This window comes from Pteropus medius, unplaced genomic scaffold, assembly GCF_902729225.1.
Source record: "Pteropus medius unplaced genomic scaffold, Ma_sr-lr_union100, whole genome shotgun sequence".
Lineage (NCBI taxonomy): Eukaryota > Metazoa > Chordata > Mammalia > Chiroptera > Pteropodidae > Pteropus > Pteropus medius.
The window spans coordinates 2,005,838-2,023,904 of record NW_024352784.1 but is presented as its reverse complement, the minus strand read 5'-3'; the positions used below and the strand labels follow the sequence as shown (position 1 = coordinate 2,023,904).

The 18,067-nt window shown below is 39.4% G+C and overlaps 2 protein-coding genes across 2 annotated transcripts in view; one reads left to right on the top strand and one right to left on the bottom strand.

The window, feature by feature from the left end:
- LOC120590174 (olfactory receptor 51E1-like) overlaps nucleotides 1–7,532 on the top strand; it is a 9,966-nt gene extending 2,434 nt beyond the window's left edge. Inside the window, 2 exon segments of the mRNA XM_039847804.1 lie at nucleotides 6,511–6,580; nucleotides 6,583–7,532. Of these exon segments, the coding sequence (XP_039703738.1) occupies nucleotides 6,553–6,580; nucleotides 6,583–7,505 (951 nt within the window). The 5' untranslated portion in view covers nucleotides 6,511–6,552 and the 3' untranslated portion in view covers nucleotides 7,506–7,532.
- An 8,994-nt stretch (nucleotides 7,533–16,526) lies between these two features.
- On the bottom strand, nucleotides 16,527–17,628 carry LOC120590173 (olfactory receptor 51I2). The gene has a single exon (XM_039847803.1). The coding sequence runs from the start codon at nucleotides 17,597–17,599 to the stop codon at nucleotides 16,637–16,639; it is 963 nt and encodes a 320-aa protein (XP_039703737.1). The 5' UTR covers nucleotides 17,600–17,628; the 3' UTR covers nucleotides 16,527–16,636.
- Nucleotides 17,629–18,067: the final 439 nt, after the last annotated feature.

Genomic DNA, 18,067 nt, shown 5'->3' with positions numbered 1-18,067 from the left:
TTTTTTTTTTTTTTATATGTTGAATCTTTTCCCACCAGCCAAAGAATTATGACTGGCTTTATAGTGGTCATATGGAAACTTACTTGCAATATCTCTGAGGCATTCCTGTAATTGTTGAAAGGATCAGTGTATCAAAGTCCCAGATCTGGCTTTTGCACTGCAGCACTACATTCTCCTTGCATGCAGGCTACAGCTAGAGTAGTTTTGGTGGGCACCGACAATTAGGTCAAGCTTAGCAGGTCTGTGGGATGCTTATTGGCTCTGGTTCTACTTAGGAAGTGGAGGGTCAGGGACCTAAACCCGTGAAGCTATGCATAAGAGTTATTTTAGGGGCCAGGCTGACTTGAGTGAGTAGGGTGGGGCTGGGAGCCTCACTTTTTATTGAGTTAGAATTGTACTATCATCTTTTGTACTTCTCATCTTGGCCATTAAAAAAATGACCAAGGCCCTGCCAAGGTTTATCTGCTTTATCAAATACAGCAACTTATGGGGGAGAGAGGATGTAGATAATTTGGGGGTGGATGTGATTCTAGGGCTACTACTCTCATGGAGTATTGGGAAAAGGGCTTCTTCTCCATGAATTTAGTGATGAGCTCCTACAGCCCTTACAGGCCACAGCATTGCCCCTGAGGTTGGCCTTCCCTTTCTGGGCCTGTGAGTAGGAGCTAGAGGCTCCCAGGTATTTCTGGGATTTCCTCTAAGGCATTCTCTTCTGGATGTTCTCACAGAGGCTAGTAGTGGCACCCAAGGCCCCCACCCCATTCCTCTAGCCATGGAACGTTCTGTATGCTTAGCTCAGATACTGGCAGTGACCATGAGTCCCTTCCTGCATCCCCTCCTTATTTCTTTTCCCCATTGAACCTAAGTGGGGAGAGCTGGTCAGGTATTTTGCATCCTGGAGAGAACTTCTGGATGCATAGATCCTCAAATTTTGGATTTCTTGAAGAATAACATTAATATAATTCTTAAAGAGCACCGGTCCATTCTTAAAGAGCCTGGGAGAAGGGCAGAGTAGTAACCTGGATTATTAGAAAGCACATGGACTTGACATGGACTTGAGAGAGCTAACTCTCAATATCCTTATCTGTCAAATAGGTTTAATAATATCTGCCTGACAGGTTAATGAGAGGCTCTAATCATATATGAAAGAAGTACTTGATAGGGGATAAAGCTTTTTTTAATCTCCACTGTGAGGCTTGCCCATGTTGTAGTCAGAGAAGTTGGGGTTGAAAGTTGGAAAGTGCCCCAGTCAGGAGGGTCTTCTTTACCGCCCTCTTGGGTTCCCTTCCAAGGGTCTACCCGGGCCAGGTGTCTTATTTTACTGAGACTTCTTCTACCCTACCTCTTGGACTGATTTTATTAGCTCTCAGAAGGTGTAACACAATCAAAGGCAGTCTGGAATGGGGGGAAATACAGGCATTGGAGTTAGTCTAGGTTAAATTTCCACTTTACCAGTCAACTGTTTAACTCTGGGAACGTTACTTGACTCCTTGAAACCTCTGTTGTCTCACACAACATTGAGAAGAAACATAGACTCCCTATCGTGTGGCATTGTTCTTGGGTTAGAGATAAGCTTTATATAGTGTCTGGAATATTGTAGGCATTCAATGATTTCTGCTATTATCATAAAAACAATAAAATCAGTGTTGGGCATGACCTCATTGTTCTCCTGGGTCAGAAGAGATAGCGCTCACAGCACTGTCCGACCACCCTGACTGCTTTTCATGGGTCTCTGAGAGTTCTGGAGAAGAATGTGAGGAAGGGCTCGTCATGGGGGCTGAGCTGGTGCTGGGGGACAGAGTCATGGAGGCCAGGGAGAAGGAATGAGGAGGACTGAAGGCCTCAAAGTGGATTTCTACTCTGTGTGGCTGGGGGCTCCTGCTCCCTTATCCTCACGAAAGGGCCAAGATACTCTTCACAGTTCTCCAAGAAACATTCCTGAGACTTACTAAGATAGTGTGACTTTTTCAGAGAAAATCTCATGCACATGGTTATTCTCTGGAGGTGAAATTGTAGTGGTTTTCTAAAAAAAAAAAAAAAAAAAAAAGAAAGAAAGAAAAAGGAAAAAACTGTTTATTTTTCCTTGATTATACTTTATTTTAAAACTAGAGGGATTTAGTTCCAATTTCCTCTAGAACTCCAAATGTTCTGTCTCTGAGTGCATGCCAGTGGTTCTAATTACCAGCCACTGCTCAGGCTAGAAGTCATTGGTCCTTCTGCCTGCCTCTTGGTGGGCCTGTGGGAAACTGGGATGCTTCAGGGCTGAACAATCTGAAGGATGAGATACTTGGGCCCTCTGGCTGGCTCTTTTCCCCATTCCTTCATTTATCTTCTGCTGCAGTCTTCTGAGGTCCAGCCTGATATTTTACCTCCAGTAATAACTGCGCACTTCATACCATTGAGGCACCTCCCTTTCCAGGTCGGCTGAATTGTCCTCTGATTTCTGCAATCTTTATATCAGTGCTTAGTTGTTGCCATTGTGAGAGATTGATTTGTAGTCAGTATGTGTATGTGTACCAGTATGTGTTTGGGGTGAAGTGGCAATTGAGGTGACAAATAGGAGGGACATGAAAAATTTTTAGAAACTTTATTTCTTTTCAGAGATTTTGTTTCCCATGTTTATGAAAATGTGGGAAAAAAGTGCTTTGCGCATTGTGAAGCAATTTTTACAATGCTGTCTGACGTGCCTTATCTCACATAATTTTGCAGCAGCACTATGAGTTATTATTGCCCTCTGCATTTATTTAGAGCTGAGACTTGCATTCCTAGCCCCAGAACTCGGCTCGCCACATCATTTTACCATCAGAGGTTATAGGGTTGAATATGGCAATCCATGATTCCTAAGGCAGCACATTTTTATCCTGGGAATTGCCCTACTCTACTATGTCTGTTCGTGTGAAATTTCTGGATAGTGTGATTATCTGGCCCTCTGGAGTACCAGTGCCTTCTTGCTGATACCTCCAGGTGAGGGATCCTAGGTCACCCCCTCCCTCGGGCACAAACTGTGCTGCATGTCCTTTTTGCATTTATTTAGAGCCAAGGTTTTGTACCTGCTGTGTTCTCCAATATCTGCTCATGCCCTCTGGCTCCCTGCGTTAAGAAAGACCTTTCTGTTTGACCCTAAAGATTCTTGTTCTGAACTTAAGACCACCCTGCACTGACCTTCTAACAATCTTTTATTCTCAAAAGTCTCTAATATTCAGACAACTGGCAGTCTTTCCTACCACTGTGATGGTGCCATCCTCTTTAGATGTCTATTGAGGAATTCTCCTTTTGATAAAACTCATTTTCATTTTCAAGAAATATTAATTAAACGTTAATAAATATGGTAGAGTTCCTACCATTAAGGAATTCATAATTGAGGGAAAAACAAATATGCAATAATTATAGTTCAAGAGGGTGGGTAAATGCATAAAAAAAGGCATAAACAAAGAGTTTTGGGAGCGCAGAGTAGGAAGTCTTTGATTATACTAAGGGGAAAGAGGCTTAGGAAGATGGCATAGGAAAGAGACGGTAAACCAGGAGTGAAAAATGAATAAGATTTTGCTCAGTGGAAAGTCAAGGAAGGAGGTCTGGGAGGATCTTGACAAAGAGACAAGAGGTAAAAAAGAGAAAAAGACACAAAGACATGGGAATCAATGCTGCTTCATGAAAATAGTATGTATTCTAATGTGGCTGGAGCACAGGAGCCATGGTGAGAAGTGGTGATAGAGATACCCAAGGCCAGATGCTGAAAGGCAGACCTTTTTGCCACACCCTTGTAGTTTAGTCTTTATTCTAGAATTATTTTAGAGCTTTCAAGGATATCTTTTAAAATAATAAACAGTGACCTCATTTTTTTTTTTATTTGGTTAGAAGATTATTGGGATTGTGCAGATAAAGAAGTTCACATGAGAGGCAGTCAGAATTGGAGTACCTATCTTGTGTGACTCTGTAGGCCATCATAACAGAGAAAAAGAAACACTAGAGGAAAACAGTTAACAACAATAGATATGATTTTTCGCACATTTACTATGTGCTTATCATTGTGTTAAATGCTTTACATTCATCATCTCATTTGATCTTCACACTGACCTTCATTAGGTCATGGCTATTATCTTAATTTTAAAGATGAGGAAACTGAGGCTTAGGAAAGTTTGCCCCGGATTGCACAGCTAGCAAAGTTCTCAATTGGAATTTCAATCCAGGATTGATTTAATAGCTCATGCTCTTAAAAGCTATACAATATTGCTTCTGGAAGAGTTTGCTTTTTGGACAAGGGGAATTTGATGTGCTTGAGAGAAAGCCTGGTGGACCCTTTTCATAAAATGCTAGAGTTATGAATCTGGATGACATAAGATAATCCAGGACTTGCTAAATAGATTTTGGAATAAATAGTTTATACATAACAAATGAATTTACTGAAGAGGACGAGATGCCCCAAGAGAAGGTATAGAACAAGAAAAACAAGAACTGTGAGGATCGCAAGAACTGTGAGCATTACATTTAAGAGTATACTCAGTGGTCAAGCAAAGGAGGTGAAAGATCCAGAAAGGAGAACTAGTGATCAGAGAGAGATGAGGAGCAACAGAAGGAAGAGGGAGACATTTAACAAGGAGAGAACTGCTCACAGTGTCACATGCGACAGAGAGGTCAGTACTGAAGACGTAAGTGACATTGATGACTTTGGCTGAAGTTTTAGGTTAAATATAGTTTCTTATACCTTCTTCCTTCAGCAGTTTGAAGTAAACTCTTTCACTCTGTGTTCTAAAACTCATGCTCCTGGTGTTTTCTCCTCTGGTCTGAGGGAACCTCTGGGTGACAGCTCAGAACAAAGGTTATTGACACATCCTGAACCCAGTGAATGGTACAAGACCCCTCTGATGCTAGCTATAAACTCTTCATCGTACTCAACTGCTCTCTGGTTACCCAAGCGGAACGGCCCTATTTGGACCTTATTGTCAGGGTCCAAATCTTAAAAATCTAATCTTTTTTTTTTCTTCCCAAGATAAAATTATCTTCAATATACCCTAGCAGTAAGTGCCCCTATTTCCATAATGGAGATAGTTAGCTACCAAATTATAGCTGAATATATATATATATACAATTTAGTTATCCAATAATAATAGGAAAATGTAAATATTTATGGATGACAGGAAAGGAAGAAGGACAATAGTTAACTCTCTAATCGTTTCAACAGAGATATGATCTGAGAAAACTCAAGTCTAGTTTTTCACCTAAGCAATCTCCACTTATATCCACCAATTTTGTAGTCAGATTCAGGGATACTGGAACCTTACTCCAGGATTGATCATGATTCCGGTGCTTCTAATGCCATCATTTCTGAGGTTTAGTCTTCTGTGTCAGTCCCAGTCCCTTAAGCCTGGTGGGTCCCCTAGAAACAGAGCTTGAGCTGGAAATGCTTATTTAAATGATATATTCAGAGACAACTGTCATGAGAATAGAAGTGAAAGAAGCAGCATCGTGCAGGGAAAGAAAGCTAAGTTAGTCTGTGGTCTCAGCTGGAGGCCAGCTTCAGTCTAGTTCCCTAGGAAGCTCTGAAGCACACATTGCATCACAATTCCTCATCTTGAGGCAAGGAGGCTAGCCTTTTGTACCTTTATGTCTGGCAGTCATAGAACTCTAAATATGCCCTAGTGGAGAACAGTATAACTACCTGGGTAAGGTGCCTCTCATTTGATCATGGTGATTTTTTGGAGAAAGAGAGAACTGTGAGCTTTTGGCACTAAACACTCACTTTAGGTGAGATATAAGTGCATTGGCTTGGTGAAGGGGCACCAATGGCATCCATTGCCATTGAATGGCTATTGCTCCTTCTATAATATAAACTTGGTATTTTAGACAAATGTAAGATTTTTGATGGACATTTGGGCAAAATGAAATTTAGAGTTAAAGTTCAAGATAAAGTTAGCATGTCAGGATTTTTTAAAAATTAGATTAGAGTTTACAATAAAATAGGTGTACTAGAATTAAGTCTTAGGTTAATTTTAAAGTTAGGGTTAAGGTTAGAATTAGAGCGATCATTAGGATTAGTGATAAGGTTAGGTATCAGTGTTAAACTATGGTGCTATTAATATTACTATATTTGGACCTGGAATTAGTCTTAACAATAGTCTAATGATATAGTTAGAATTATAGTTGGTATTAAGCGTAGGGGAGCATAAAGGTAAGACAGGATAGAAGTGATGAGATTTTTTTTATCATCTAAGTCTGATGTGTACTCATTTAATAGCTTATCTCTGATGAACTAAATGATTTAAAGTATGCTTGGATTTTTCGCCTTAATATTTCACTTGTTTTCAGGATTGGTTTTAAAGGTGGGATTAGTAAGTAGGGCTGGGTGAATTTTTATCTGGGCCTTGAGTTTTGAAGGATGGTTAGGCTGAGTTTAGAATAGAATCAGAGTTTGGATAGGCAATAAAGTTAGAGTTTGGGTCAGAGAATAAGAGGGAAAGAAGTGTGGTATTGTGATTCCGAAGGAACTGACAATGGCTTATCTTTGCATTCCAGCCTCTCCCAGCCTGGCATTGGTTGCAGCTCAGCTTCTTCACTATGATGGGATCTAATGGCAATGAATCTAGTGCACATATTTTATTCTAATAGGCCTCCCAGGCTTGGAAGAAGCTCAGTTCTGGCTGGCCTTCCCACTGTGTTCCCTTTACCTCATTGCTGTACTAGGTAACTTGACAATCATCTACATCGTGCGGACTGAGCACAGCCTACATGAACCCATGTATATATTTCTTTGCATGCTTTCTGGCCTTGACATCCTCATCTCCACTTCATCCATGCCCAAAATGATGGCCATCTTCTGGTTCAATTCTACTACCATCCAGTTTGATGCTTGTCTGCTACAGATGTTTGCCATCCACTCCTTATCTGGCATGGAGTCCACAGTACTGCTGGCCATGGCATTTGACCGCTATGTGGCCATCTGCCACCCTCTACGCCATGCCACTGTGTTAACATTGCCTCGTGTTACCAAGATTGGCTTGGCTGCTGTGGTACGGGGTGCTGCACTTATGGCACCCCTACCTGTCTTCATCAAACAGCTGCCTTTCTGCCGCTCCAATATCCTTTCCCATTCCTACTGCCTACACCAAGATGTCATGAAGCTGGCCTGTGCTGACATCCGTGTCAATGTTATCTATGGTCTCATTGTTATCATCTCTGCCATTGGCCTGGACTCACTTCTTATCTCCTTGTCATATCTGCTTATCCTCAAGACTGTGTTGAGCTTGACACGTGAAGCCCAGACAAAGGCATTTAGCACTTGCGTCTCCCACGTGTGTGCTGTTTTCATATTTTATGTCCCGTTTATTGGATTGTCTATGGTGCATCGCTTTGGCAAGCGGCATGACTCCCTCCTGCCCATCGTCATGGCCAATACCTACCTGCTTGTTCCTCCTGTGCTCAACCCTATTGTCTATGGAGTGAAAACAAAGGAGATCCGGCAGCGCATCCTTCGTCTTTTTCATGTGACCACCCATGCTTCAGATCCCTAGGTGTCAGTGATCAAACTTCCTTTTCATTCAAAGTCCTTCAACTGAGATTTTAATATCAACATTTTAAAAGACAGTATTAGGGGAAAAATTTTTCCTTAATGAAAACACAACTGATCCTTCAAAGACAAAACTGATTGGAGAATCTCCATGTGGATAGGAGCAGCAGAACCATATACTCCCAATCCCCACTTTTGAATATTATGTTTTTTTTCATTTTTCTCTCTTTATAATTATTAAAGCCTGGAGGTGGCTGTGGTTGGAGGGTTATTACTTCCCATTTAGCCATTCAGTCCAAATCTCTAAATTGCTTGCACTGATAGTCTCCAGCATTCTGAGATAAAGGAGGTGAATTTAAAGAACACTTATCAAAGTCTTAAACATAGAAAAAGTAACATAAATACAATAATACAGTACAATAAGATCATTTAGCTTAAAACTATGATTTTCTCCTCAGAATCTTCAACCACATTGGATCTCAGCAAAATAAACATACCTGAATTTCCTTCTTCAGAATGATCTCTGCAGAGAAAAAATAATTTTTCTTCTGGTCACCAGCCCTTAAGAGGAAGATTGGGAGTAAAACCACGAAAAGACTACTGTTACCACCATTATTGAAAGATGACACACCCTGTTCTGAAAATTTTCATAGCCCATGGACATTTTTCCTTATTTAATTTTCTTATCAACCTTTTGAGTTAGGCAGGAATATGATTCGTACCCCATTGTATCCATGGAGAAGTTGATGTTCAATGGGGATCAGTAAACTAGATGAGGTCACACACACAAAATTATGTCTTTTGATGCCCAATTCCATATTGTGTGGAGGAATATTAGAGAGACCAGTAGTGTAGTGAGTTAGACATACCCAGAGTCTTGCATTTTCTAGGGATGGTATTTAATTTCCTTTTTCACTCATCCAACATTGTATTTAGAAATTTTCTGTCAACGTTGGTGATGGCTTTAATCCCAATAGCTCCCAAACCATTTGCCACTATACTTGTGTAGTAGCAGCCAGAGTGTGTTTGGGTAATTCCCAAATAGTGGTTAGTTTGGGAAATAGTGTGATTAGCAGTGGGGGCATTCACTGGATATCTGGAGAGACTTTATGGAGGGGCAGTTGAAAACACCAGAATGTCATGTAAGAATTGGTAGATCTACTACAGACCAAGGAGTCGAGGGCAAGAAGTATCATGAGACTGGACAAGGCCAGTGGCCCATGGGGCTATCCATAAAACAAGGATAAAGGAAACATGAGTAAAGCATATATGTGGACATCAGGTACCCCCAGGATTCTGAGTAGCCCTGCAAGGAAAGTCCACAGCATCAATGCTTAGAGAATAAGACCATAATAGAGACCAGAAAACCCTGTATCCCTGCCAGCTGTACTTTACGTAAATACAGTGGCAGAGGTCCACCCAGGAGTCGTACAAGCCAGGCACAGTACTTTCAGAAGAAAGAAGAATGGGAAGAAGGCAGCGTGGACATGAAAGGAGGGCAGTAGGAATGTACGAGGCAGAAATGAGACCATGGCCAACAGGAGGTGTGCAAGTCAGATCCAAAGAGAGACAAGTGAATATGAGAAGCAGATAGTATTGTAGAGAACATGGCATAGAGCCAGCCAGAATTTTCTGGCCATAGCTAGTAGCATAGGATTACTTGGTAGAGAGGGCATGTAGAGAGCATATCTAATTTCTTGGACTGGAATCCAGAAGACAAAAGTTGTGAGTATTATGGAATCTGATATATCCAGCTGAGTGGTGGCCAGCAGAATTAGGAACATAAATTAGAGTCGATGCAAGCTTTGGTCATTTTCGACTGAACAGAGGATTAGCCCATTGCCCATTAGTGCCCTGACATTGAGATTGAGAGAGACAGATCTTTTTTCTTATTAAGAAAACAATATATGATTACTGGAAACAAAAATCTTAAAAACACTTTGAAAATATAGAAGAAATAAAAATATAATAAAATCTCCAATAGACTTGTCACCTTAAAAGAAAAACATTATTAGCGTTTTGGTACTTATTTTTCAGATTTTTAATAAGTGTGTACATGCTTCTGTATGGACATATGATGAATGTGTGTCTGTTTTATATTTGAAATCCTAATGGAGACACAGATAGGTGAATAAAAAACAGATAAATCAGACTCATTTTACATTTTTTTCTAGAGATGTTGCTATTATTCTAAATTTTAAAAGGAATTCCATGTCTATGATCATTAATGTGCTTAGATAAAGTTTCATTGCTTTGATCCTAAATTACTTAAATGTTTTATAAGTGTACACACACACACACACACACACACGCACACTGGGACACATGGAAGTGCTTGAAGTTAAGGACTAGAATGAGAGGAACAGGCTGCCTCTTTTAGATTTGTCTGGAAGTTAAGGTAGGTTCTGGACAAAGACCTAGAGCATGTGCCTTTTACCTGGGCATCCTTTTACCTTCTCCATTTCCTTTGTTTGAATATTCCTGTCTCTGGCCCTATTATCTCAGCCACTTGGACATTTTTTGAGTCCTTAAGAAGTCTGAATAATATTAAATCCCAATGTGTACGTCACTTGCTCACTTTTTTAGCTTTTATCTAGAAATGTTTCATAAACACATCTTGTGTCCTTCATTCTGACTACCAGCACTGTAGTCCAGATATTCACTTCTTTCGTGGTCTTCACCTCCACACGGATCTCCTTGCCTTGGAACATCCTTTGCACCAGTCCAAAATTCCACATAGCTTGTAGGAGTTTTTCTAAACACAACTCTGATTATCTAACATCCATGCTTAAAATCCATCAAAAGTCTTTTATTGCCTCCCATATAGAGTCTAAACTCCTTAGAATGTCAGTAGGCATCTCCTTTTTCCTTTTATACCTATTCCCTTTATATTTTTCTAATATAATATCTCTAATTTTTCCACATACTATGTTATTCAGCTACTTTTTAATGCTTGCTGTTTTTTAAAATTATTTTATGTACTTTTAAAGCCTCTATTTCTTTTGTCTGAATTACCTTTTGCCATTTTTCTTTTTAATAATGTCTCATAAAATGAAGCTCTTTATGGTTCATCAAGTCACAAGAAGCATTCTCTATTAAATGTTCCTAGACCTTTTGGCATATTTTTTTAGAACTGGATCATTTTCAGTTCAGAAAAGTTTGAGACTTTTGAGTCATATATACTCAAGTTAATAAAGTATCTTATGTTATTCCTTTAAGTAAGTTGAGACTAGAGTCCCTTGGATGCAATGAACATACATGTGGAGGGTCATCCCCTTCCACTATGTCTGGCGTTCTTGAGATAGGCAGACTTGAACTTGGGAAAGGACTATATTATGCCACTGGTTTAGGATTTCAGAGTTGACATTCACTGTTCATCTCTTTAAAAAGGTTCTCTATTACTTCTATTACAAGAAGTAATAGACTTCTTGTCTATTACTCTGGCATCTCATAGCTTTTTGTTAGACTTGATCCAAAGGGAATGAAGCTGATGCTGAATCAGATTGCAGTCTACCTCTTCCACTCCTAAGGAATTCATCAGAAATGTAGGGCTTTTAACTCTAAAAATGTTGAAGGATGAGGATATGGAGAATCTAGAGGAGATCTGAAATGGGAACATTGAAGAGGATGCAATTTTAAGTATCAGACTCTACCATGGAAACTAACAGGTAAGGGAATCTCTTGGAGAAATGGACATTCCTGAGTGAGTTTACAAGAAGAGTTAGTGCTAAGGCAGGTGGCACCATATCACTGTGTAACCAGCCAACATCACCTAATTATTCATTCACTTATTTAACCGATATTTATGGATAAATATAATAAGATAAGACACTATGTTAGGGGCTAGGGCTACAGAGAAGAATAAGACAGAATAAGACAGAAAGCTTAGGGAGCTTTCAGCCACTGCATATTCTCTAGCAATAACCACATGAGCTTGATTCCTGACCCCAAAGCATCCCTTATTTTTGCCATTGAAGCTGTAGAGCAGAGTTGAGGTGGGTGGGAGAAAGTCCACTTTAGACCATGGGTACTAGGATAGCTTGTATAAGAAGTAGAGCTGTTTTTCTTCCAGGGTCTTCTTTCCAGAAGTTTCTGGAGCCCTGACTTCCTCCCTTCCTGATTTCCTCCTTCTCTTCCTCTATTTTTTTCCTTTCCTTCTTTTTCACCAACACAATTCACAGGAAATCTATTCTTTGCCTTTGTTTTTAAGCTATTCTCAAGAGTCACTATTCTTTATTAATATGTAGGTATATAACTGGAAGGAAGCCAAACCAAAAGCAAGGAGTGAGGAATTTAGAGATAGGAATTGCTTCTGGTAAAAATTATCCAGAGCAAGTGTTTTTAGAAAAGGTAGGTGATAAGAAAGACTCTAAGAAGCAGTAAAAGATAGATATATCACCCTTTCTTGATCCAGACTTAGAAGGTTTTATGTCTTTGAAGACATTTTCTATCCCATCTAAATTGTCAAATTTACTGGCATAAAGGTGTTCATAATATTTCCTTATAATCCTTTTAATATCAGTAGCATCTGTAGTGAGGTCATCTTTTCATTCTTGGTTTTGATAATTTGTGTTCTTTCTCTCTCTCTCCCTCTTTCCGTGTTCAGTCTAGCTAGAAGCTTATCAATCTTATTGCTTTTCTCAGTGAAAAAGATTTTGGTTTCATTGATTTTGCTCTGTTGTTTCTTTTTTTCTGTTTTGTTGATTTCCTCTATTTATTGTTTTCTTTCTTCTGCTTAAATTGGATTTAATTTCCTCTTCCTTTTCTAGGTTCTTAAGATGGAAGCTGAGGTTATTGAGATTTTTTTTCTTATATAGGTGCTGTAATGCTATACATTTCCATTTAAATCCTGTTTGACCTGCATCCCACAAACTCAATATTTTTTTTCATTTAGTTCAAAATAATTAATAATTTTCCTTTTCATGTCTTTTTTGACTTAGAGTTTATTTAGGAAAGCATTATTTAGTTTCCAAAGATTGGAGGAGTTTTCCAGAGATTTGATTTTCTTGTGATCAGAGAACATACTTCACATGATCTGAATCTTTTAAAATTTATTGAGAATTTTTTATGGCACAAAAAATGTTTGGATTAATACATAAGAGTACAGGGTGTCAAATATATGGCAACAAAAGGAAAGCTGATTTTGGGTGTTGAACACACAATGCAATATACATATGATATATTACTAAATTGTGCACTTGAAACCTATATAATTTTATTAATCAATGTCAACCCAATAAATTTAATTAAAAATGCTTCTTTAATGCTACTGATTCATGAACAAATGCTCTCTGACTGCATGTGAAACTCGCCTGGAAAACTTTTTGGATGTGCAGATTTCTGGGTCCACTCTTATTGGTGATTCTTATTCAGGAAGTCTGGCATAGATCTCAGCAAGCCATAAATCTAAAAAGTCATAGGTGATTCTGAAAAATAGCAAGGTTTGGGAGCCACTAGCTAAGATGGGAAAATTGAGATGGCAGGTATAGATAATATTGGCAATTTGAGGGTAACTGGTAGCTGGAAGTGAGGGACTCATTTGGAACTGCGCTTTATTTGGGGTCTTGTGCAATATGAAACAAAAAGACAAACTGGCTTTAGAAGCATAGGAATCAGGCAGCTCTGCTTCTCTAGGGGCTAATTACAAAGGCTGACAGGTTTTGTCTACAGTTTGATATGGAAACAGTCTTAACCAAGAAACTCAACAAAAACTCTGAAATATGTGATCTTATATGTGATTTAGATTCATTTCCTTTTTCATTCCTCAGGTTTCCTGATATCTATTCCCACAACACACTTCCCCTTTTGTAACACTCATCGTGTTTGGAAATGCTTTTTAATATCTCTATTTCCTGCAGGGCTGTATGTAAGCACACGAGGGCACTATTTCATTAAATCTGTTCATCATTGAATCTTCAGCATTTAGCAATGTGCCTGGGGCATAGTAGGTGCTATGGCAGCCATTGACTACTGTTAACCAAACCTAACTCCTCCCCATTCTGGACACATAGCTAGGCATTTGCCAGCCTCCTTTGGATTGGATATGATTAAATTCCAGCCATTATTTTCAATGTGAGTGGCAGCACGTGCCACTTCTATGCCTGGCTCAAAAACCAGCCCTCCTATGTGCAATCTTCCATGTTGACATCAAACATGACTTGGGAAGCCATGTGTTACATATGGTAAAGCACCAGTACCCTGGATTCCTAAAAATTATGTAGAGCCAAACCCCTTCCACCTGTAACCTCCTGCCTCAGTGACCCCATCTGTGGCATCTGTGCTATGTGTCCTCTTAACTTCAGATTGTGTGTCTAGTTATCTTCCTTTCCCCAGGAGAATTCTTATATCAGAGCACAGTAAAGACTCCACCAATTCTAAAGGTCTGGCTGCTCCCTGGTCATTTTGGGGGTGCTCATGCTAGTCATCTTGCAGAAAAAGATTGGAATTTATCATGAGAAATTTAAGGTTGCTGCTAGATAATGGAAGCAGGAAAGGGCATATTTAGAACTCAGGAGGCTCACTGGGCACTTTGTAGTGTTTCTGAGTAGCGATACGATCAAATGGGCAAATGCACACCTGGCATGACATGAAAAGTATAATTAGAGGCTCAGACGTCTCAGAAAAGAAGGTTTGGATTGCTTGCTATTGGACAAGCAACCTGAACCAGCAGAAGTCTGACCATGAGTGAGGGAGATCTAGAGTGGGTAATACAAAAGGGAAATTATGAATATCATTATATCTTGGGACCAATCACAGTATTGAGGGCTCTAGCTTGTTCCTTTACCCTTATTTGTAAATATTTTTCCTTTTCTTTTTCCTTTACTGAAGGATCAGTGATGGATGCAGTTAACTTAAAGTAAACTTAGGATCAGAGTCATGCAAGGTGAAAAGGGTGGCATACACCATTTGTACCCTCCTATAACTCTTCAGCACTCTGTGTCTATCCTGACAGCATCCCACTGCAATACCCATGTGACTCTCCACCTGGAGGCTTTCTTTCAGTCACACAGGGCAGACATGAAGTGCTAGGGAGCAGCTGCCAGCCAATGACATGCGGGAAGATAAATATCTCACCTTCCTGACGACTCAGGTGGGATAACTCTGAGGCATACTCTACAATATGTTTCAAAACATTCCATTGAGTTTTAACCCCAATTACACACAATACTAACATTCTCAATTGCTCACCCTTATTGTGTTTTTTGTTTGTTTTTCACTTCTCTGTCTCATTTTTCTATCTTATCAGTATTTCCTGGGAAAACTTCTGAAGTAAATGGCTTATAATTAAATCTTGTCTCAAGATTTACTTCTTGGGGAATTCAACTTGAGTCTTGTATATAGTTCTATTAGTTTTAGAATTTAGGAAGAAGATATTTTCCATACTGTTATTTAACTTTTCAGTTTCTCCTACATCCACTGTGATTTCCTCTGTTCAAAGGTAGCCCCCAAAACTTTGACCAGTGATCATGGAGCTGTTGTTTTCCTTAAATTCATCACAAAAAACAGGGGACGAAATGAATCTTTAAGAAAATATATTTGCTTAAATAAATGTGTTTTATTTATTTTGAATTTCAAAAACTTTATTATTTCTTTTCCTCATTTTATAATCTTATCCCTCTTGTGGCAGAATGGATAAAGTAATATTATCCTTATATTTCAAATGCAGAAACCAATACTCAGGCTTGAGAAAGTGGTTTTCAAAAGAATATAGGGAAAATAATATCAAAGTAAGTCCTAGAATCTAAGTCTTTTGAAGTCCAGTCAATATTCTTTCCATCTATCTGCAGCCCGTTTTCAACTTAACAAAAAGCTCTAGATAAAGTACAACAGACTGGAATATTGTGTTTTCTTCTGGGTATGGTTATGCCATTTTAATCTTTGGAAAATTTGCTTTGGCAAATCTTCACCAAGCACAATTTTCTCTTCATGGCCATATGCTACTAGGAGACAAATAAGAAAAACATCTTTGATATGAGAATGGTTGTAAATTCACTATCACTAGAACAAAAAGTAAATGATAGTAAGTGCTGTATAAAGATACAAAAACTCTTTTAGGATCTCACTTTAGGATCCTATTTACCCTTCAGAGTGAAGAATGGCCCATGGAAGAAGCACCATAATCATTCATGCCCACAATCAGAACCAACTGCCTATGTGTAGATTTAAAAGAGTTCCACTTGCATGAGACTTGCTTTCCAATCCAGACTCATCCTCTGCTATTTTGGTCTCCTCTTTAGTCATACTTAACCAATTGTTTTTCCATGAAAGCAAACCTCCTGATTCCTCCATTTGCAATGTCTTCCTACACTCTTTTTTCTGCTTTCCCCACATTACTTCACATTCTCTAATCTGCATAATACGTCTATTTTTTAAAAGACTCTAGCCCACAGAGAACTTCCAGAAAACTTCTGAACCCCATATTTCTGTTTTTTTTCCTTGCATATCCTCATATTTGCTCTGTATCAGTAACTTATTACTTGTTTTCGTACTTGCCTACTTACCTTTTCCTCTTTTCCAATAGACTACGAGATTCTCAAAGGCAAAAAGTAGAATCTTACTCATTTCTGAGTCTCAGAGCCTTAAGTGGCACATATCAAATATTTGCTCTGATGGATAAATGAGTAATTAATGCAATAACAAGAATAGAAAAGCTTTATTGGTATTTACTATATATTATGTATCACTTTATATATATTGATCTTCATAACGGTATAAGCTAGACACTATAATACTTCCACTTAATTATTCCACCAAAGCATTATTTGGCAAACAACTCTGCTTATCCAGAAACTCTGGACAAACCTTTAACAATGCACTTATTTCACTGTATTAAACATTTTTCTAAATATATATTTTCTGTGTATACTCAAATGCAAACTTTTGAAAGACAAAGCCATGTGTAAATAATTTCTATGTTTTTGGTACCTAGCAAAAGGCCTGAAATAAGTTAACATTGAGAAAATACATGTGAACTAATGAGAATAAATCAATGAAAACATTTCTTACCATTATGCATCACCTCTCTAACCAGATACTCATAACAGAAATATGGGTGGGAATTAATCTATCAAAAATTTGTATTTTTGGTTTACCAACCTCTTCTCAGGGCCCCCAATCCTGCAAGTATCTGCATCATCAGATCTGGCCCTTCCCCGTCAGTACCCTAAGCAAAGCATCCCTGATAGGCTTGCATTTGACACTGTAGATGATGGGATTGAGCACAGGGGGCACCACCAGGTACACGTAGGCAACCAGGGCATGCACAATGTGGGGCAGGTGCCTTCCAAAACGGTGGATCATGGACGTAGTAATGACTGGGATGTAGAAGACCAAGACAGCCAGGATGTGGGAGACACAGGTGTTGAGGGCCCGGATGCGCTCCCGGGGAGAGGCTAGCTTTAAGACAGTGCGCAGAATGAGAGTATAGGACAGGATGATGAGCAGGGAGTCTACGCCCCCAGTGGAAACAACCACATAGAGCCCATAGAGAATGTTTATTGTGATGTCAGCACAGGCTCTTCTCATCACATCAGGGTGGAAACAGAAAGAGTGGGATAGGAAATTATTTCCACGGCAGAAGTTTAGACGCTTAACCAAAAATGGCACAGGGAAGAGGCACAAGGTAGCACGGGCCACAATGGCTACTCCAATCCTGATGATGACACTGTTTGTAAGAATAGCTGCATAGCGCAGGGGGTTGGAGATGGCCACAAAGCGGTCAAATGACATGGCCAGGAGCACCGAGGACTCCACTACAGAGAAGGAGTGGAGGAAGAACATCTGGACCAGGCAGGCATTGAAGCCAATAAGACAATGGTCAAACCAGAGCACAGCCAGGGTGGTGGGCAGTGTGGTCAAGGTGAGACCCATATCAGTAAGGGCCAGCATAGACAGGAAGTAGTACATGGGCTGGTGCAAGCTGGGAGTCCTCCTCACAGCCAGGAGGATCAGGCAGTTCCCAGCGAGGGCCACAGTGTACATGGAGGAGAAGGGGATGGAGATCCAGCCATGAACGGCCTCTAGCCCTGGGATGCCAATCATCAGGAAAGCAGGTGGTTGGAAGAAGGAGATGTTGACATAGGACTGGGAAGGGAGCATCGTTGGAAGGCAGATGAGGTCTCCAGAAAGATGTGACCTCTTCAATCTGAGCAGATAGAAAGACACTGATAGGACATTTGTCACTAAGAAGACATTTATTTAGGCTTTTTAAATTATTTCCTATTTTCTCAGCTCTTTGTTATTGCCAATTAATACTTTGTAGTATTAATTCTTCCAGGAGTATACATACATTAGCTAATATGTCCTCAAAACAAATGCGAAATGTAGTGGATCGTTTAACTTCTGCATGATTATCAGAAAATAAACAACTAAAATGGATTTAGAATTTAGTTGTTTCTCAATTTAAGTTTTATACTGTTTCCGCCTTGTCATGCAGCGTCTTTATTAAATGACGTGATGTTTGTTAATACTTTTTGATATGGAAAGCACTCACTAAGTGATCATTATCACCATCATCATTGTTGTCTTCATCATCATCATCATTACCATCACTGTCTTTGTCCTGGT